The sequence below is a fragment of the Podarcis cretensis genome (genome assembly GCF_951804945.1).
Source record: "Podarcis cretensis genome assembly, chromosome: 9".
NCBI lineage: Eukaryota > Metazoa > Chordata > Lepidosauria > Squamata > Lacertidae > Podarcis > Podarcis cretensis.
The window spans coordinates 80,174,814-80,196,341 of NC_137178.1; the positions used below are offsets into that span (position 1 = coordinate 80,174,814).

At 45.8% G+C, this 21,528-nt stretch overlaps 1 protein-coding gene across 6 annotated transcripts in view; it reads right to left on the reverse strand.

The window, feature by feature from the left end:
* The window catches only part of LINGO1 (leucine rich repeat and Ig domain containing 1), a 728,722-nt gene that overhangs the window by 45,935 nt on the left and 661,259 nt on the right, over window positions 1–21,528 (reverse strand). Inside the window, exon 1 of one of the 6 annotated variants that reach the window (XM_079991597.1) lies at window positions 16,321–16,452. The exons of the other annotated variants lie outside the window; for them this stretch is intronic. Within the exon in view, the coding sequence (XP_079847723.1) occupies window positions 16,321–16,350 (30 nt within the window). The 5' untranslated portion in view covers window positions 16,351–16,452. Of the gene's footprint in view, window positions 1–16,320; window positions 16,453–21,528 lie in introns of those variants that run through there. 6 annotated transcript variants of the gene reach the window in all.

Genomic DNA, 21,528 nt, shown 5'->3' on the forward strand with positions numbered 1-21,528 from the left:
AATAGGTCATTGATCTGATTAGTAACTGGATTGATAATGTCTTCTGATCCATCTGCAAGTTGAGGACCAGTGAATGAGATCAGTCCGCTGCAAAAAGTGAACCAACCGGTTTTCTCCTCCATGCCTGACTGACAGTTTATTAAAATCTGATACAGATTGCATTCTTAACAGTCAGAATCATAGATTTGAATTTCTATGCTATCGGTTCCAACTCCCTGCTCGATGCAGGAATATTGGTCTTCGCTACTTCAAACTAGTTTTTCTGGAGCTGCCTCTGCTTGGCAATGTGTATATGCAGGTCATGATCTTTGTGTGACAACAGGGAAGTTGCAGATGTACACAAGTGTCTTTACTTCCAAGCTAAGGATAGTTGGATACATAGGGTGTGAGCACAGCTTAGCAATAGAGATAACCTGTCAGAGGACGATCCTTCAGTTTTTCATTCAGAATGCTCTATGTCACGTGAATGAGGCGAATGTTTCAGATGGGTGATGCTCCATCAAAACAATCCCTGTTCCATCCATGTGGATATCCCAGCAATGCCTGGTGGATGCACATAGAGTGAGACAAGCTGCGCTCTGTCAAAGGCCTGGCCTACCACCAAACCACAGGTTATGGGTCAAAACTGTTACTGGGTTGCAAGCAGAGGCTTCTGAAGAAGCCAGAGGCCATCTGGTCTGCCTCTTAGTGCAGACCCAGGTCACTGAGCTTCCACAGCCATCTCCTACCATGAACCGCCCTTGGCAGGATCGGAAGCAACAGCAGCAGATCGGTTCCATGGTCATGATATCATCTTATTCCCTTGTTAACTATGCTGTTTTAAATATATTTGACTTTCTGTTTCCTGTTCATTAGGTTGTTTTGAAGATATATTTTATATTTTACTTCCTTCAGTAATGTTTTATTCTGGATTTGTTGCAAACTGCTTTGAGATTTCCCTTGCTCCAGTAATGGACCCCATTTTGAATTGAGTGCAGACCTAGGAATAAGGTTCAAGGTGAGGCTTCCTTTCCCAAACTTGCCTATGCAAAGGTGTGTTTTGTGCTCAGCTCAAGGCAGGTCAGCTGGCTTGCCTATCTGTGTGACAGTGAGTTGGACTCACTCCTTATACAGTAACAATCCCTGGTAACTAGCCAGCTTCCTTGCAGTAAGCAGACTCCTGTCAAAACAAAATTAAAAATATTCCTTCCGGTAGCACCTTAGAGACCAACCAAGTTTGTTCTTGGTATGAGCTTTCGTGTGCATGCAAGATATCTGAAGAAGTGTGCATGCACATGAAAGCTCATACCAATAACAAACTTAGTTGGTCCCTAAGGTGCCACTGGAAGGAATTTTTTTATTTTGTTTCGGCTACGGCAGACCAACACAGCTACCTACCTGTAACCAGATTCCTGCCAGTTCAAGATAGTTTTTATTATAGAAACAAACATCCCGAGCGGGGCTTCACACGCCTCTCAGCAACAATAGATGCTCTAATCTGAATCCAAGTTCCGCTTCCAACAGGATCCACGCCAGAGTCTCTCTCTTATCTGTTGGCAGCCTGGCCTCTCCTTGGCCTCTTCCAGCCCTGCCTCTTCATCTGAGCTAGGAGTGTGAAGAGAGGGCTGTGGGTGTCAGTTTTGGAAACCACTCCTTCTCCCTCATCAGAACCTTCAGCCTATGAACTGCTAGCTCTGCCTCTTGTTCACTTTCTGAGGCTCACCCTTCTTCTGGGTCCTGGAGGGCAAGTTCCTGACACTCCTACTGCCAGTTACCGCCACCTTTGAGCTTTCTGTGCATCTCTTCAAAGCAGCCACAAGCCTCTTGGGTGTTTTCACATATTTGCAAGGAGAACATGCAAAAGCAAGGGAGATCTTTGCCAATTTGTGGCTTTCTTGCTTTGCTTCTTTATTTTAACAGGGTTCATATATTTTTTAATTGTAAATAAAACCTCTAAGCAGTTTGCAAATAGCGTAAAATATACGCTAATGTTGTCAATAAATGTCAGTTAAAAACAAGCTTTAATAAAAATAAAGCCAACAAATTATATACATTATAAACTAAAATAACTATAATGTCTGGGTAGAAGCTTTTAGCAAGGGCAGAAAAAAGTACTGATGGCGGCTGCCTAATGTCAATGGGCAGGGAGTTTCAGAGAGTTGGACTGCCACCAATAAAAGTGGAGAATGAACATCATGTGGCATTTGTAGAAGCGCCAGTTGCGCTGACTGAGGTGGCCAAGTGGGCATTCACAGGGTAAGGCAAAGCAGTCCAGCCATCTCTGAAAACTGTCCTGAAAGTTCCTGCATGCCCTAATGTTCAGTCTGACCAGCTCAACTCACTGAGCATAGGCCAATTTTCAAACATCTTTCTGTGCTTTGCTATTCACCCCTGAGTATGGATATGGCCCATTGGCAAACTGTGGCACTCCCTGCCACAAGATGCAGCAATGGCCACCAACCTGGATGGCATTAAAAAGAGATTAGGCCAACTTATTGAGGATAAGTTATCAATTACTACTAGTCATATTGGCTAGGCATTTTCTCCAGTATCCGGTGCAGTATGTCTCTGAATACCAGTTTCTGAGGACCATGGACATGTGAGGGCTACTGCAGTTATGCCCATTTCAGCACATGATCAGCCATGGTGGGAACAAGATGGACCTTCGGATCAGTCGAACAAAGCTTTTCTTATATCCTTGCCTACTCGTTCTGCTGCCAAATTGAGGGATTGCTACTCACCAGGGACAGGCATTGGAAAACAGATAAAACCAGAACAGCTGGAGCATGGCAACAGTGCGCCGTTCTGCCAAGCACAGCAGCCGGGTGTCTCTCTGCTCTGCAATACCTGCATTTTCTTTCGCTGGAGCCAAAGGAGACCTGGTTGGTTGCTAGAGCATGCTCACCCCTCCCTCTGCAGCCATTCAAGGCCCCCACTGGCTGTACCATCGCTTTGCTTTGGGGCAGTGGGGGAAAGGCTGCGATACGGAACCTGGCTTCTGAAGGTGACACTGCTGCAGCTGACGATACAGAAAGGAGCAGCAGACTCTTCTCTTCCCCACCTGTCTCTTCTTGCAGAGATTTTTCCCTGAAAAGTCAGATTCCTGTCACTCCCTGGGTTATTGTCAAGATACACCTAATAACAAAAAAGTATGGCCCCAGGGAAATGCAGAGAGAAAGGATGAAATGAGAGGGAGGGTGGGAGGAAGGGAGAGAGAGAGTGTTGGGGGGGGGAGCTCTGGCTATGCTCATTCTTGCAGCCTCCCTGCCTCCAGGCTGGTTTTACTTCCATACAAATATTTTCTCCCCTTCTCCTCTGTGTCTCTCGCTTGTTTGAGTTTACATTATTTATGGCTTTGTCCATATTTGCCGTTATTGTTTCATTCAACAATAAAATGGATTAGATAAAAATGCCAACTGTTCTCTGCCTTTGTTTGTCCTAAGCACTGTGTTGTGACGCTGACGTTGCCTCGCTTTGGAGAGGAGCAGCGTCCCATTGTTTTCACAGCAGTGAACCGCCCAGAGGACATGGCTAATTGGGTGGCATATAGAATGCCCAAGACAAAATGAATAAAGAGGGAAAGAGGGAATCGAGCTGTGAGCCTTCACACACACACACACAGAAGCCAAGGTGTCTGGCTTGCAGTTCCCCAGAGGTCTCCCATCCAGGCAATGTCCCAAGTCAGACATGATCAGCTTCAGCCAAGAAGTGGTCCTGTGGGCTCCAGCATGGGGCCGCCCAGATGCTGTTGAACTACAGCTTCCTTCCTTCCCAGCCAGCAAGGCCAACAGTAAGGGATGATGGGCACTGTAGTCCAACAATATCTGAACATCACAACATGGGCTACCTCTACTCTGGGTCTTGAAGGTGCTGTTTTGGGGATGCATGTGCTGCCTTTGCTAACCCAAAGGAACCAGTCATTTTCTCCCCTTCAGACCATTCTTCTCCAGCCTGTTTCCTTCTCCTCCCACTTTTCCAGTGAGAAGCTGGTCTCATTATAACTGCTAGGGAACCATCTGGATGGAAGCAAAAGACAGGAATATAGATCTGGTCACACCCATATCTCCCTCTCAGTGGGACGTTAGGGGCTCAAGTATTCAAAATCCACGATGACCTGAGCTCATTATGCTCAGCTGGGCTACAAATGGAGCCGTTTTCTGGGCCAGAAGTTCTCCACCACCAAGCCAGCAGGTCCATGCTGGGGGGGGGGGCAGGTGGGTACACTTGCCACAGGCCTCAGAGGGCTAAGTTGGTATGGGGGCCCCCGCCAGGGACCAGCTGCTGTTTTACTTGAGTTTATAACTTTACTCCAACAAGACTCCCACCCTGGGTCTCTGAAAAGCTCTGCATGGGCCTGCAAACCTGTATTGCTCAGACCAGCATTCCGCAGGCCAACAGACATTTTCAGGGAATCCACTTGGAAGGGTCTGATATGCCAGCAGATTTCATCCAGTTATGTTAAAAGGAAGGAGGAAGTTATAGCCATTTTTAGCTTCCACACTGTAGTGAATGGGGAAGAAACACTCCTAGAATAATTTCTCATAGTGAATTATGTGAACCAAGAGTGCTTGGTTTGCACTGAATGTACAACCCTTTTGCTCTTTACTCAGAATTGGAGTTACCCTTCTTCCAGATCTTTGCTGCCTTTCTTTTTTTAAAGTGTGGTGTGGAAAATTGTAGTGATTGTTAATTACTGAATCTGATGCCTGCATACTCCATGAGCTAGTTAGAGACCAAAGATTTCCAATGCGCAGCCTGGTCCATTGCTGCCAGCGCTCTGGAGAAGAACGACACGTCTGAGACTCCCTGAATCAAAGTTTCCCTCGCACAAGACCCCCACAAGGTAGCCTGTGGTAAATGGTAGAAATTTGTTTAACAGGTGCACCATGCGACAGGTCCACTGTATTTAAATGGGGGCAGTGAGCGGGGGGAGTCCATTCTCTACTGGAAGGGCAGCTTCCAGTTAAAGAAAGACCTAAGGTTTAAAGATAAAGAAGGGAGAGCCAGGGGGGCCATCAAGAGTGAGCCCCTGGCAACACTCAGGTGGCACACGGGTCACAGTTTCCCCCACTTAAATCACAGCGATTATTTCTAAATTTGCATCCAGACATAAACATTAGCGCATGCAAACTGCATGCAAAACAGCGTCCTCCTCTGCCCTCTTTCCCAGCAAAGCATAAGCAGACATCCCACTTGGCTAAATCCCACAAGCTCCGCTCTGTTTCACTTGCTTTTCCTGAAGAACTAGACTCTGTGTGATGACAACAGAAATAAATAAATAAAAATATAATGTCAGCAATGATAATGATGAAGGGAGAATTCACATTGGGCTGCATGACAGTTAAAAAGCAATCACAGGAAAGTGCCGACATTTAATTTAAACCAGAGCAAGTCACGGCAGCCAAACCTGACTGCTTCCCTCACATGACTTGAGTCTCCCAAGCGACAGCAGGCAGCCCGGGAACCGAGAGATGGGAGGAGGCAGATGCCGGCCTCAAGAGCCCGCCTGGGCTGCCCGGCGTTCGCTTCCTCCTGCCATTGGCAGAGAAGGGACTTGAGCTGCAGGTGTTCTGTTTTTGAAGCATCTCTCTGGGGAGCTGTTACTGCTGCAGCTCACATGCCACTTAGCAAAGGACGCATCCAGTACCCTTCCTGCAGAGAAAGGCCATTGCTCTAGAGCAGAGCCAGTAACATCAGCTCTGGAGGTGGGGGCTGGAACTGATGGCCCCCTGGATGTTGCCAGACTCCCACTAGTCCAAGCCAACAGGATGGCAGTTTTCATTCAGCAATCTCTAGAAAGGCAAAGCTTAGCAGGCACTGACCGAGATAATTTATTTTTCTTGTTTATTTTATTTATTAAATTCCTATCGGGATGCGGGTGATGCTGTGGTCTAAACCACGGAGCCTAGGACTTGCCGATCAGAAGGTTGGCAGTTCGAATCCCCGCGACTGGGTGAGCTCCCGTTGTTCAGTCCCAGCTCCTGCACACCTAGCAGTTCAAAAGCACGTCAAAGTGCAAGTAGATAAATAGGTACCACTCTGGTGGAAAGGTAAACGCCGTTTCCATGCGCTGCTCTGGCTCACCAGAAGTGGCTTAGTCATGCTGGCCACATGACCCAGAAGCTGTCTGCGGACAAACGGCAGCTCCCTCAGCCTATAGAGCGAGATGAGCGTGCAACCCCAGAGTCGTTTGCAACTGGTCCTAATGGTGGTGGGGGGGATACCTTTACCTTTATACTGTCCTTCATCTCAAGATCACAGGGCGGTTTATAATATAAAACCACAAAAAGACATACCGTAATTACACATAAAAACAATTTCCATCCCCAGTTTAAAAGTCCACAGATTATTTAATTGGCCAAAGGCCTAGGAGAAGAGGAAGATTTTCACCTGGAGCCTAAAGATATGTAACAAAGGCGCCAGGTGAGCTTCCCGGGGGGGGGGGGGGAAGCGTCCCACAAGCTCATGAGGCCAGGCCCACCTCTCCCCCCCCCCACTCAATGCCATGTGTTTTGAGAAGCCTGTTGGTTGCCCTCTCATTCCTTATCCAAAGTCGAAACAGATCCTTTTATTCCTCTTGCATGAAGAGGTTTAATCCTGGCATGTGCGTGGTGCCTCGAGCTGAGGGCAAAGGTTGGCACTTTTTGATGCTCTGTTCTCATTTTCATTTTTTTAAAAAATAATATTTATTAACATTTTAAAGACTGCAAAAGAAAGACAAAGAATTAAACAAAACAATACAATACAAATACAAAAACAAAAACACCACACAACACCAACCCCCAAACATTAAATTAACAAAACCAAACAAACACAATTTAAAACACATCTAATAAGTTCAGTATCTTAACTTTCATTTACTTGTTTCAATGACCTCCTCACACCTCCCTTTTTGTATTCCACTTTAATTAACTGTTTCAGCAATTCCTTTCCCTCTCCCTCTGTTTTCTATCCTGTAATTTATCTTAACATAGTCTAACCTTATTTTTCCCTTTAATATATAATTGTCTTAACATATTTTAACTTTATTTTCCTTTTAATACTCTAATAATCTATTTGTACTTAATTCCTTGTAACATTTCTACTAAAGCCATATAGCTCCTTTACAACATTTTTCTAACACTCATTAATTTTACAATATTTTTATAAATAGTCTTTAAACTTTTTCCAATCTTCTTCCACCGACTCTTCTCCCTGGTCCCGGATTCTGCCAGTCATATCCGCCAATTCCCTATAGTCCATCAACCTGGTGATCTTCTGTCCGATGCTCTTAACTCTTTTCCAAGTCCCTTCTGTGAGTCTTCTTCATATTTATACATGAACTTTACTTTGTCTTCCACTGATCTTATTTTCATTTTCCTTCCTTTGAGGCTAAAGAGTAGATCTCGGGGAAACTCCCACCTAAAGATGATTTTATTCCTTCTCGACAGGGCAACCAAATCTCCGTAGTTAAATCTAAGATCCGAAAGGTATTTCAGGATGTCTTTCAAAATTTCCACTCTTGACTGTTGTTCTTCTAAGTTCCTCTGGTATTTCCAACAGTCTCTTATTTTGTTCTTCTCTTTTTTCCCTCCTCTTCCAAGTCCAAGAGTCCTCATAGTTTTAATCTCTTCTTGACCCAAGTCCCGGTCCCAAAAGTCATCAAATTCCTATGTAAGGAAATCTATCAAACTTTCCTTCTCCAGTTCAGGTAGGGCTCTGATCCTCGAAATCTGATTTTCTTTAAATTCAATCATAGCAGGCATCAACTTTTGGTCATCAAATTGCATTTGTAAGGCTGGGACTCTCTCTCTCTCCAGTTGTGTTACTTTAGGTTCAACGGCAATAACTTTCTCCCTAGCCTTCTCCGCAGTTTGCCATGTCAAAGTAGATTCCTGTGTCAGTTTCTGAATAGTTTCTATATTGGTGTTCACTTTTTGTCCCAAATTGTCAATTTTGGTAGGTACCACATCCACCTTTTTGTGAAGCTGTTCCAGTGAGTCACTTATCTTACATAATACAACCACTAAGGCTTCTTCTGTCAACATTCTTAACCGATTCAAGGTCCCCAGAATCTCACAGGTTTTTATCTTGCAGCTGGAAATTCCCCCAGCTCAACTCTTGTGACAGTTTCAAAAGCTTCCTCTAGAGGGAAACAGTTCCTCTAGAGGGAAACAGTTTCTATTTGTATTAGTCCTTTTAAACTCAATTCAAACAATAAAGTTAGTTTCAATTTTCTGTTACTTTTACTCCTTTTTAAACGCAGATGGAGACCATGGAAACAATGTATTCCTCTTATTTAACTAACTGTCAGTGAACGTTCTAATCACAGTCAGTCCTGTTGGCAGCCCGTTTCCAGGATCGGAGCGGTGGTATATTAACTCTGTTCGCTCTCTCCTGCAGGTATACTCAGTCCAAAACTTTCCCCCCTCTTCTCCTGCCACCAAGGGGGGTTTAGTATTTTTTACTGATGGAAATTTAGTCCTTTACAACAGGCTTTCCGAGACTTCAGCTTGCATCCTCATTGCTTCAATCTATTTACAAAAGGGGAAGGTGGACTTCCTGTTTTAGACCTCCCCGTTTCGGCACCAAATTAAGATGTTTAAAAATCCAATTCTCTGCTCTACTCATGGGTAGTTGCTTTAAGAGCAAATTGTCCACAGGAAAAAGTCAGCGCTCTCCGGCAACAGCTATGTGGCTTCGCTCTGTGGAAGAAGCAGAATTCAAAGCACCGCGCCGCTCACCCCACGTCGCTCCGGATCCCCGAAACCAGGTTTCCCCGTGAGTAGGGGAGGCGCAAAAGGTGCCAGCTGAATCCCACATTCACAGGCTTCACCCGCCTGTGATTTCTAGTGGGTCTCCGCCTTCGCCGTGGCGGCCAGACCCGGATTCCTACGAAGCAAATTCCTCCCGATCAGAGGAATTCTGCCATTACCGGAGTCGCTAACCCGGAAGTCTCCTGATGCTCTGTTCTCATTTTCAGTTTCGCATACCCTCCAACATTTCTCCAATAAAAATAGGGACATCCTATTCCATCATCATCATTTTACTATTTATACCCCGCTCATCTGACTGTGTCGCCCTGGCATATATTAAAAACATAATAAAAGACTGAACTTTTTTAAAACAAACAAACAAACAAACAAACCCTATACAGGGCTGCCTTTAGATGGCTCAGGGGTCAGATAACTCCATACCCTCCAACATTTCTGTGATGAAAATAGGGACATCCTAAGGAAAAGCAGGACATTCCAGGATCAAATAAGATATCAGGACGGCTTCTATAAATCTGGGACATCCCTGGGAAATAGGTACACTGGGAGGGTCTGGTTTAGTCCAGTCTCAGATTAGAGATCAACATCCTTCCATGGAAGATTAAACACAGGACCTTCTAAATGATCATCTTTCCCTTGAAATTCAAGCAGCACACAAGCAAAAGCCTCACCTGCGCTAAAGATGACACTACTTCACAATGCCCACCCCCCAGTAGATTTCTGGGAGCTGTTGTCGCAAAGTTCGCTCCCAGGAGCATCTACTTCTGGGTTAGTGGAGCTCGTTACCCGAAGCATTCGTAAGGAGGACAGTACGTAACCCAAGGTTCCACTGTATAGTGTAAATGGCCAAAGTCAAGCAATTAATACTCCCTTTGCTAGAATGGGAAGAAGCCGCCTTCTAATTCAATGTTCTTCAACCTGGTGCCTCCCAAATGCTTTCTACTGCAGCTCTCATCAGCTCCAGCGCCAGGGATGATGAGGAGTCACCATCCAACAGCACTGACAGTGTGGTGTAAGGGTTACAGGGCTGGAGCCATAAAACTCACTGAGTGACCTTGAGACAATCAGAGCCCAGCCTACCTCACAGGGCTGCTGCAAGAATAAAATGGGGAGGGGGAGAGCCAAGGGGCTCCTTGGGCAAAAGGTGAGATAGAGATTTAAAAAATACAATGTAAGTGAACAAATCAGGTGGGCCACCAGTTCCCCATTCATGCTGTGGGTCCACAGATTTCACATCTGTTAGGGTTGCCAGGAAAACCCAGACATGGCATCTTTGGGAGGGCCAGCATGCCCTATTGGGCAGATTTTTACATTTTAAAGGAAATGTCTGGATTTTGGGGTTGGGGGGGGGGGGCTTGGGCTCAGCCCTCCCCAGCACCTCTTTCCCCGGCTTGGGCTGGCAGTGACTTGGACTGTCCTCTTTTTAGCATTTCAAGATATGGCAGCCCACCTGCCATCCATGCTCTTCAGCTGGAGAATGGACCTAGGAACCTTATATCTATATTAATAGAATTATAGGGTTAGAACCAAAGGGTGCTCATCAATGGTTCCTCTTCATCCTGGAGAAGAGTGACTAGTGGGGTGCCACAGGGTTCTGTCTTGGGCCCGGTCTTATTCAACATCATTATCAACGACTTGGATGATGGACTCAAGGGCATCCTGATCAAATTTGCAGATGACACCAAACTGGGAGGGGTGGCTAACACTCCAGAGGACAAGATCACACTTCAAAACGACCTTGACAGATTAGAGAACTGGGCCAAAACAATCAAGATGAATTTTAACAGAGAGAAATGTAAAGTATTGCACTTGGGCAAAAAAAATGAGAGGCACAAATACAAGATGGGTGACACCTGGCCTGAGAGCAGTACATGTGAAAAGGATCTAGGAGTCTTGGTTGACCACAAACTTGACATGAGCCAACAGTGTGACGCGGCAGCTAAAAAAGCCAATACAATTCTGGGCTGCATCAATAGGAGTATAGCATCTAGATCAAGGGAAGTAATAGTGCCACTGTATTCTGCTCTGGTCAGACTTCACCTGGAGTACTGTGTCCAGTTCTGGGCACCACAGTTCAAGAAGGACACTGACAAACTGGAACGTGTCCAGAGGAGGGCAACCAAAATGGTCAAAGGCCTGGAAACGATGCCTTATGAGGAACGGCTAAGGGAGCTGGGCATGTTTAGCCTGGAGAAGAGGAGGTTAAGGGGTGATATGATAGCCATGTTCAAATATATAAAAGGAGGTCACATAGAGGAGGGAGAAAGGTTGTTTTCTGCTGCTCCAGAGAAGCGGACACGGAGCAATGGATCCAAACTACAAGAAAGAAGATTCCACCTAAACATTAGGAAGAACTTCCTGACAGTAAGAGCTGTTCGACAGTGGAATTTGCTGCCAAGGAGTGTGGTGGAGTCTCCTTCTTTGGAGGTCTTTAAGCAGAGGCTTGACAACCATATGTCAGGAGTGCTCTGATGGTGTTTCCTGCTTGGCAGGGGGTTGGACTCGAGGGCCCCTGTGGTCTCTTCCAACTCTATGATTCTATGATTCTATGATTCTAGAACTCAAGGGTCATCTAGTCCAACCCCTGCAATACAGGAATCACAACTAAAGAATCCCTGACAGATGGCCATCTAACCTTGAAAACCATGAAAAAGAGCCCCACAAGCAGAAAAGTAGCACAGCAGGATAAGGACTGTACTGGGCTTTCTTTCCCCCCATTATTGGTTTGTTTTTGTTTTTATCTTAAATACATTTTTATTATGTGTTTTGTGTTTTTTATATTGTAATATTATGCTGTGAATTGCCCTGAGATTTATGGATGAAGGGTGGTATACAAAATTTAATAATAATAATAATAATAATAATAATAATAATAATAATACTAGCTTTCAATCTGCTGTGCATTTCCCTCTGCCAACAATCAAGGGGATTTTTGATTTATTTTTTTAAATGTGGCCCATCACTTGCTTTCTGAAGTGGTCCTGTCCTCTCTCTCGCCCAAGGATTCTGCCATCATATTCTGCCATACACAATATTGGATCTGGCCTTTTATCTGAAGCCACCAGGGAAACTGAGCAGGAAAATCAGGCAGGGTGATTCGTAGTGGAAAATACAGAGAGGATCGGGGAGGAAAGAAAAGAGACCTCTTTTGCAAATATCTCTTGCAAATGTGGCCAAATGTCTTGAAACGCAAATTTACAATGCCCAGGAGTACAAAGGAATATGGGTTATTGCAGCATGGGGATCTCAAACATTCAGGCTGAACTTCTATACTCACTTGCCAGGGAATAGTACAATGCGCTCTACGTGGGGCTACCTTTAAAGGTGACTCGGAAACTACAACTAATCCAGAATGCGGCAGCTAGACTGGTGACTGGGGGCGGCTGCCGAGACCATATAACACCGGTCTTGAAAGACCTACATTGGCTCCCAGTACGTTTCCGAGCACAATTCAAAGTGTTGGTGTTGACCTTTAAAGCCCTAAACGGCCTCAGTCCAGTATATCTGAAGGAGCGTCTCCACTCCCATCGTTCTGCCCGGACGCTGAGGTCCAGCGCCAAGGGCCTTCTTGGGGTTCCCTCATTGCGAGAAGCAAAGCTACAGGGAACCAGGCAGAGGACCTTCTCGGTAGTGGCGCCCGCCCTGTGGAACGCCCTCCCACCAGATGTCAAAACGATAAATAACTACCTGACATTCAGAAGACATCTTAAGGCAGCCCTATTCAGGGAAGTTTTTAATCTGTGATATTTTAGTGTATTTTTGGTTTTTATGGAAGCCGCCCAGAGTGGCTGGGGAAACCCAGCCAGATGGGCGGGCTACAAATAATAAATTATTATTATTATTATTATTATTATTATTATTATTATTAGTCCTATTAAGCTCAATGCAGCTTACTTCTGAGTAGTCGTGCATAAGATGGCACTGCTGTATTTTGTTATTGGGAAACATTGAGATGGGTGGCCTCAGCATGAGAGCAGAAATTTGCCTGTTTCTAAAGGGTGGGAAGGAACCTGACCCAGACATTGCTGTGATTGAGAGATGAGAGGGAGGGGAGGCCTTCTCAGAGAAAGCCAGAACCACCAGGGCAACCGGCGTTGCCTGTGGGACATTGGGAAAGAGGCAGAAACACGGGGGGGGGGGGCAGAAGAGAGTCAATAGGCAACTGTCTGGCAAAAGAGCTGGTTTGATCATAAAGGCGATGGGTTCGAAAGATATAGCTTTTTCCGTAGTGGTGGCCAGATCATGGCATTCTCTTCCAGATGAGCCAATTAATATAGATTATAGAAATCTCTCCTGTCAGCTTTTGAAGTATGATCTGCAGCTTTAAACTTGCAATACTCTTGCTGTGGTTTTCTTTTTCATTTTGAACTGCTGCACGTTAATACTGTTACACAGTTAATGTATTAATATTGTCATTTTAACTTCCCATTTGCAGCTACCCAATTGTTGCTTTTATTTTTGCCACTATTTTCACCAGACGTTGCTTCAAGTGGTTGTGCTTGGTTTATTTATTTAGTTTTAAGGAAGCAGGATATAAACACGGTATTTAAAGTGAAATGAACAAAATGCAAGTGAACAGACTGGGCGCCTTTGAAGAGCTGCCTCCATGAGGTTCAGAGTGTAGATGGGAAAGAACAAAAGCAGAGCCTGGCTATAGGATCAGCCCAAGGGTCCATCTAGTCCAGCATCTGGTTCTCACCACTGCCCAGAAAATGCATATTGGGGGACTTCCGGGTTAGCGCCATCGGCAATGGCGGAATTCCTCTGATCCAGAGGAACCCGCTCCACGAAAATCGGGTCTTGCCGCCGCAGCGAAGGCGGAGACCCTTTAAAAATCCCAGGCGGAGGAAGCCTGGGAACGTGGGATTCGGCTGACACCAGGAGCGCCCCCCCTACATGCAAGGAAACGCGACGTGGGGTGAGCGGCACGGTGTTTTGAATCGACCGCTATTTTTGTGGAGTGAAGCCGCACAGCCGTTGCCAGAGAGCACTGACTTTTTCCTGTGGACAATTGGACTCTAAACAAGTACCTGTGAGTAGAATGGAAAATTGGGCTAAGAAACATTTTAATTTGGCACTCGAGCGGGAAGGTTCTAAACAGGAAGTCCGCCTTCTGCTTTTGTAAATAGCCTGAAGCAAAAATTGTGCAAAGTTGCCTGCAAAGTTGTACATAAAGGCTTAAAATTCCTCCTGTTTTAACCATCTAAACCCCTCTTGGAAGCAGGAGTAAAGAGGGGGAATTTTGACTGTTTAAGCCTGCAGGAGAGAGTAAAGAAAGATAAATTTCCACCGTCTCAAACCTGGGAACGGGGTGTCAGAGACAGAGATTTTTGGTGAAGTTCATTGACTGTGAAAGGAGCATCCTTTGACAGATAGTTAAAGAAGAGAAACAAATTGTCTCCAATGTTGCCTTTTGCATTTAAAAGAAACAAGAAATCTGAAAAATGAAAGTAACTTTCTTTTCTTGGATCTGCTTTCAAAAGATGGATACAAATAGAAATTGACTCCTCTAGAGGGAGCTTGTTAAATTGTTGCTGGAGTCGATCTGCGGTGATAAGGATCATGGGATCAGACTGTGACCTTGAACAAAAATGTGTTTGGAAGAAGTTTTGGTGCTTGCCTTTTGCAAGACAAGCACTTTGTTGGAGCAGATGCATGAGAAGATGGACTTGATGACTGTTGCAATCAAAAATTTTGGACAAACAGTGAATATTTATACAAAAACCATCCAGGAGTCAACTCAGGAACCTGCTTTGACAGAGCAAGTGCAAACGCAGAAGATAATGGAGGAGGCTGCTGTTGAACCTCAAGTAATACAAATGGAGAAGCCCAAGGCCCTACAGGAGCATAAGCCGTTGTTGTTGAAGGTTGAATCTAGAGTGGGCCAGGGGGGATCTGGAGTTGTGGGGGCTCTTAAGTTTGGAGGGACTTTGAAACATGCCTTTAAATATTTTCTGGACTACACTGTTGATTGTGGGGAATGGGACTGTGGGGAATGGGCCGATCTGCTGAGGAGAGACGGAAATATTTTTGAGTTGGAACATCCCCGAGACCTACTCCTCAATGAGAAAGGAAAGGAATTAAGAAAGAGATCAACAAAAGATAAGGTAAAGTGCAAGTACAGTGGTGCCTCACAAGACGAAATTAATCCGTTCTGTGAGGCTCTTCGTATAGCGGTTTTTCCGTCTTGCGAAGCAAGCCCATTGACAGCTTAGCGGATTAGCGCTAATAGCGGTTTAGCGGCTTTTAGCGGATTAGCTGATAAGCGGCTTATCAGCGGATCAGCTGATAAGCAGCTTAGGGCTTAGGAAAAGGGGGGGGAAAGGGGGAAAACCTCGCAGGAACTCGCAAGACATTTTCATCTTGCGAAGCAAGCCCATAGGGAAATTCGTTTTGTGAAGCGCCTCCAAAACGGAAAACCCTTTCGTCTAGCGGGTTTTCCGTCTTGCGAGGCGTTCGTCTTGCGGGGCACCACTGTACAATCTGCAGAAGGGACATGGGAAAGACTTAAGAGCCTCGGACATAAGATTACCAGGTTGATGGACTAGATGGAACGGACAGTAAGGACTGACATAACCCAAGACCAGGAAGAAGAGACGCTGGAGGAAGATTGGAAGAATTTTTTTTACTTATATTGGGAATTAGTGTAAAATTAATGAGCATTAGGAAAATGTTGGAATGAAAATATTTGGCTTTAGTAGAAATGATATAAGGAATTATGTACAAATAAATATTAAGTTTTAAGTTTTAAGGTATTTTATAGAAAGATAAGGTTAAAATAAATTAAGGTAAATTGAATGACAGAATATAGTGAAAGATGGAAAGGATTTGCTGAGTTAACTAATAGGTTAGAATGTTAAGACAAATTATTCAATAAAAATTTGGAAATTTGGAAAATTTGGAAAAAAGATGGAAAGAATTTGCTGAAACAAATAACTAAACTAGAATACAAAAAGGGAGGTGTGAGGAGGTCGATGAAACAAGTAAATGAAGGATGGAGATATGGAATATTGGATGTGTGTTTTTTTTATTGTTATTGGTGTATTGGTTTTTATGTGTGTTTTTTCTTTTTTCTTTTTTGATGTACTGTTATGTATGTTTTGTTAATTTTTTGTTGTTCTCTTTTTTGCCTTTTTTGTAATTTTTGAAACTTCTAATAAATATCATTTAAAAGGAAAAAGAAAATGCATATTGTGATGCCCAAAATGCACAAGGGCACACTGCCCAGCACCTTGCATGGAGAGGCAGCAGGCTGCCTCGGATGCTGGAGGGAGGAAGAGAAGCTTCTTGAAGTGTCAGCTGAGTGGAGGATGCAAAGAGCCTCTTCCCAGAGGGCTGTCCCTGAGTGACCCAAAGAGAATTAATTTGTCGCCTGCGCAAAAGAGGTGAAAGTTGTGCTCTTGTTTTCTCCCCATCCTTCCTGTGTCGGCCAGTTGGCTAAAGATATAATTTATGCCCCCCCCTCGCCCCTGTCAGTGATGGATGGCACTCCAGACTTCCTGCTAGTGCTAAAGAGAGGATGGCGGCCTTTGTGGCATTTATTAGCATTTATTCAATTCCCCGGGTCAAGAAGACAATTAATGCTCACCTGTCTCAGACATGTCCACTGCTCTGCCATCCATCTTTAGAGAGCCAGGTCCTCTTTGCTAGCCAGCAGAGGCCAACGCTCAGGCTTCTCCAGGCACACATGGACTCCAGCAGCCTCTTCTCACAGTACCCCCCCCCACGCCTCAAGGGGAAGCCCCCAAGCGGCAACCAAAGAACATGAAAAGAGCCTACTGGATCAGGCCAATGGCCAAGCTAGACCAGCACCCTCTTCTCCCTGTAGCCACCCAGATGCCTCCAGGGGAATCTCACAAGCAGGATTCACGTGCAAGAGCCAAACTGAGCAGAGTAAGCGCAAATCCATGAGGAAAGCTTTCAAAGTGGGATGAATCATCCATGGAAGAAACACAGCCTTGTGGGGTAGGGCTAGAGCTGCTGCTTTGAATGCAGGAGGTCCAGGGTCCAACCCCCCAGCATCTCCAGGGAGGGCTGGGTGGCTGGCTGTGTCACCTGGCCTAGGTGGACAAGCAGATTGGCTCAGTCCAAGGCAGCTTCCTGCATTCCTATGGGAGAAAGGATTTTTTTTAAAGAAAAGAAAAAAGGGGTGGGGGTGGGGGAGAAAGCCAAGAGGGAAGGAGGGAAATGACAAAAGTGCAAATCAGAAACTTGCTTGGGAGGTTGTTCATTCTGGCTGGCACATGCTTGCATGCACGAGCTCTTGCTGGCCACGGGGTCTCTGCAAGCAAAAGGAGCAGGCTGCTTCTTTACCTGCAGCCGAGAAATCGCTCTCCTTCCCTTGCCACTGTCTGCTCCAATCCCCCCTCCCTCCTTCCCTTCAAAACGGAGGGAGAAAAATCAGCACAAAATAAAATTGAGGTCACAGCCTTTTGTCACATTTATTATCTATATCTATCTATATCTATCTATCATCTATCTATCTATCTATCTATCTATCATCTATCTATCTATCTATGTATCTATCTATCTATCTATCTATCTATCTATCTATCTATCATCTATCTATCATCTATCTATCTCTCCCCCTCCCTCTAGCTGGGTGGGTTAAACACTTACCCGCCCCCCCATCTGCCCTCCCGCCTCCTCACAATTCCTTTCAACTCCCAGTTGGCTTTCTTGGCAATTTTCCACCAGCAATAGCATTCATTCTCTCTCTCTCTCTCTCTCTCTCTCTCTCTCTCTCTCTCTCTCTGGCATTGGCTGTGCTGCAAAACAAATATCTCTTGGTTGGTCCCTGTTGCATCCCTGGGCTCATCAGATAAGCGATGGAGCTGCTGAATCGACAGATTTGGATCCCTTCAAACATGCAGTGAAGTACACTCTGGCATTCCCTCCGCCCCCCTCCTTCAGTTCAGGCTGAAACTGGAGACCAGTGTCCTTGTCCTTCTGCGCTGCCAGCTCAGGCTGCAGAAGAGGCGCCTGGTCTGGCTCATGCCAGCAGGTGCAGCCAGCCTGGGGAGGAGGGCATGCTGGATCAGGCCAGGGGCCCATCAAGGCCAGCATCCTGTTCTCACAGTGGCTGACCAGATGCTTGTGGGAAACCAGCAAGTGCTCTTCCCCTCCTCCTGTGGTTTTCTGAAACTGCTATCCAGAAGCATTGCTTCCTCCAACTGTGAAGGAAGAACAGAGCCATCCTGGCTCCTACCCATCGAAAGCCCTCTCCTCCTCTGTGAATTTGTCTAGTCCTCTTTTAAAGCCATCCACATTGGTGGCCATCACTGCCTCCTGTGGCAGTGAGTTCCATAGACTAACTATGCTCTGTGTGAAGAAGTATTTTCTATTATCTGTCCTGAACCTTCCAGCAGTCACCTTCATTGGGTGTCCCCATGTTGTTGTTGTTGTTGTTGTTGTTGGGGGGGGGACTCTTCTCTGTACACTTTTTCCACACATAATTTTACACACTTCTATTGATGCTTTTGAATTATGGTGCTGGAGGAGACTCTTGAGAGTCCCATGGACTGCAAGAAGATCAAACCTCTCCATTCTGAAGGAAATCAGCCCTGAGTGCTCACTGGAAGGACAGATTGTGAAGCTGAGGCTCCAGTACTTTGGCCACCTCATGAGAAGAGAAGACTCCCTGGAGAAGACCCTGATGTTGGGAAAGATGGAGGGCACAAGGAGAAGGGGGCGACAGAGGACGAGATGGTTGGATAGTGTTTTCGAGGTTACCAGCATGAGTCTGACCAAGCTGTGGGGGGCAGTGGAGGACAGGAGTGCCTGGCGTTCTCTGGTCCATGGGGTCACGAAGAGTCGGACACGACTAAACAACAACAACAATTGTGTCAATCATATTTTCAGCAAACCAAAAAGCCTGAGACACTGCAACCTTTCCTCCCCAGGGAGCCTCCTCCATTCCTTGTGGTTTCTCTTTCTCTCTTGCTTTTCTTGTGATATTGGAGCTCAGAGTTGCCCCATGGCAGCTGCATTGCTCCTCTTCCACTGAGAGACAGTTTGCCTCTGAATTACAAGCCAAGAGGATCTGCTTTAATTCTGCTGCAGCGCTCCTTTCACCCAAAGTGCAGGGAAAAGAAAAGTGTGTGTGTGTGTGTGTGTGTGTGTGTAGGAGTGGGGTGAGGAGCAACCCTGGGGGAGAGGAGCAACCATCACACTCTGTCCACATGGCAGATGAGACCACAGCCCCCCCAAAGTCGGCTGATGGGGTGAGTTTATGGCAGAGGTGAGGTTTGAACCAGATCCTTTTTGCTTTGGAGTTCAGTCTCTCAGCCGCTCTGCCATGGGCATAGCCAGGACTGAGGGGGTGGGCAGAACTGAGCTACCTGCAACACAATTGGTCAGCTGGTTAAGCATTTTTATTTCTTTCCCTGGTTTTTTTTTGGGGGGGGCAGCTGCCCTCTGGCCCCCTCTTGGCTACACCCATGCACCCTGCTACTCCAACTCTCTCTTGTAAATAGAACATTTAATAGAATAGCTCTGCTCTTTCAAAGTAGAGGGTTTACCAATTGTGCCAAACGCAAGCTGCTAACCAGATCATCCTGAGCCGTTGCAAGCAGATCTTACAAGGCCTCTTTAGAGGGATTATAATTTACAAAAGCAAAAGAAAGCTAGATGTGTACTTTTCAGCCTTTAAGCTTGGCACTATGGAACCCGCTAGTTTTTACACAGAATAAAATGCAGATGAATATGGGGATGAAAAAATAGGAGCCCTGTTTTAAGTTGGTTATGCTCACATTGTGGGTCAAGGAGTGAGCTATGGGGTGGCAGAACACCTGCTTTGGGTGCAGAAGGTCCCAGGTTCAATCCCCAGCATCTCTGGGTATGACTGGGAGAGACTTCCTGCCTGAAACCACACAGAGCCGCTGCCAGTCAGTGTGGACAGTATGGAGCTAGAGGGACACAATGGTCTGATTCAATATAAGGCAGCTTCCTATATTCTTACCTACTAAGACTTCAGTCCTAACCTAATCTAAACTTGGAATAAGTCCCATTAAATTCCATGCAGCTTACTTCTGAGTAAGTAGATGTTGGTTAGGTTAGCAGCTTTAAGGCTCATTCACACTAGAAAGTATGGGGGGGAGGGGTGTCCAAGCAGCTTTCCGGTTGACCAGCACTTTCTAGGTTTGACCTGTTTTCCCCCTTGCTTCACTCCTTTGCAAGGAAAGCCCCCTCTTTAGCTTTAAATTGGAACAAACAACAACCCACCAATTGAAAATACAAGATAGAATGGGAGCCCAGGGTATTTTGCTGCTTTAGGTGAAGGGCAAGTGGTGCCCCTCCTCCCTGGCACCAGGCATGCCTGGCACCCGCCTTCTCTGGCACCCACCGGCTTCCCTCCCTGTGTCCCCTCCCCCCTGAGCCAAGTGTGTTTGCCCCAGCCCGTGGAACAGGCTATGGTGTGTGTTGGGCTGAGGCTTGTTTAGTGCCCACAACAGTTTCTCTGATTTGCAGATATGCCCGTGGAGCTGTCTGCAAAAGTTGGCAGTCCCTGAGAATCCCATACAATTGGGAGAAGTCTCCCACATCAACACCCATGAGGGATGATATTATCTGCCGTGCCCTGAGGGAGAAGCTGAGCAGAGGGTGCTTAGGGGGTGGAAGGAGACTGCTGCCTCCCTCTGACAAAGGATGGGGCTGGTCCTGGAAATGGATGAATGGATGGATGAATACAGAACAGCAGAGCAGAAAGGGAACCAATGAAAGCCCAGTAAAATGTAAGAAATGGGGATAAAGAAGTGGCCTAATCCTGTGGCATTGTCATGCTGAAAACACAGCAGCAAATACCAATTCTATTCCCTGGATTGATTTCCACCTGAAGCATGGCACGAATGTGCAATTTCTGCTCATGTGCCCATCTGAATTCCCAGAATTCTCTACACACACCTGTCGTTCAGGTACAGGCAGTCCCCCCTGCGGGTCCCATGCTTGGTTGCAAGCCCTCTTCAGGTGTTCTGAAATTCAGCTTGCAAAGAGAGAGAACAGGGCCACGAACACCAGCCCTGCCCCCAAAGACCATATCTGGATCCTTCATGGGAAGGACTGGAAGGCAACTCAGCTGAATTCACTTTGTCTCCCTGCCGTGATTGGGAACACTTGCCTAACTGGGGTTCCTGCACATTCAGCGGAATACATACATTGAGAACCTCCCTTTAGACCTTCCTACTTAATACTGGGAGGTTGGGGATGAAGCCATACTGTGGGACGCTTGGTGTGTGTGGGACGCTTGGTGTTGAATTCAGGATTTAATTCCTCCTCCCCTCTGTTTGTCTCTCCCTTTCCTCCTGGGCCAATTTATGGGATCTATTTTTAATGTGAGCCCTTGAAAGGACACAGACCAATTTAACTGCTCCTAGTCACCCCAAGACCCGAGATGGAGTGGAATGCAAAATGAGCCCATTAAGAGCACTGAGTAAGTCAAGATAAAGGGGTGGGATGGGGGGGACATTATTATTATTATTATTATTATTATTATTATTATTATTATTATTATTAGAATTTATATACCACCCTATACCCAGGGATCTCAGGGCTATTCACAGAATAAAATCAAAATATAAAAGCACAAAAACATAATAAAAATAAAAACAACAACCCAATAGCTCCCCCCCCCAAATAAACATATTTTAAAAGGGCATAGGATGTAAATCAGATCAACCAAAGGCCTGGTTACAAAGGAATGTTTTTGCCTGGTGCTTAAAAGTGTATAATGACAGAACCAGGCAAACTTCCCTGGGGAGAGCATTTGACAGATGGGGAGCCACTGCAGAGAAGGCCCCGT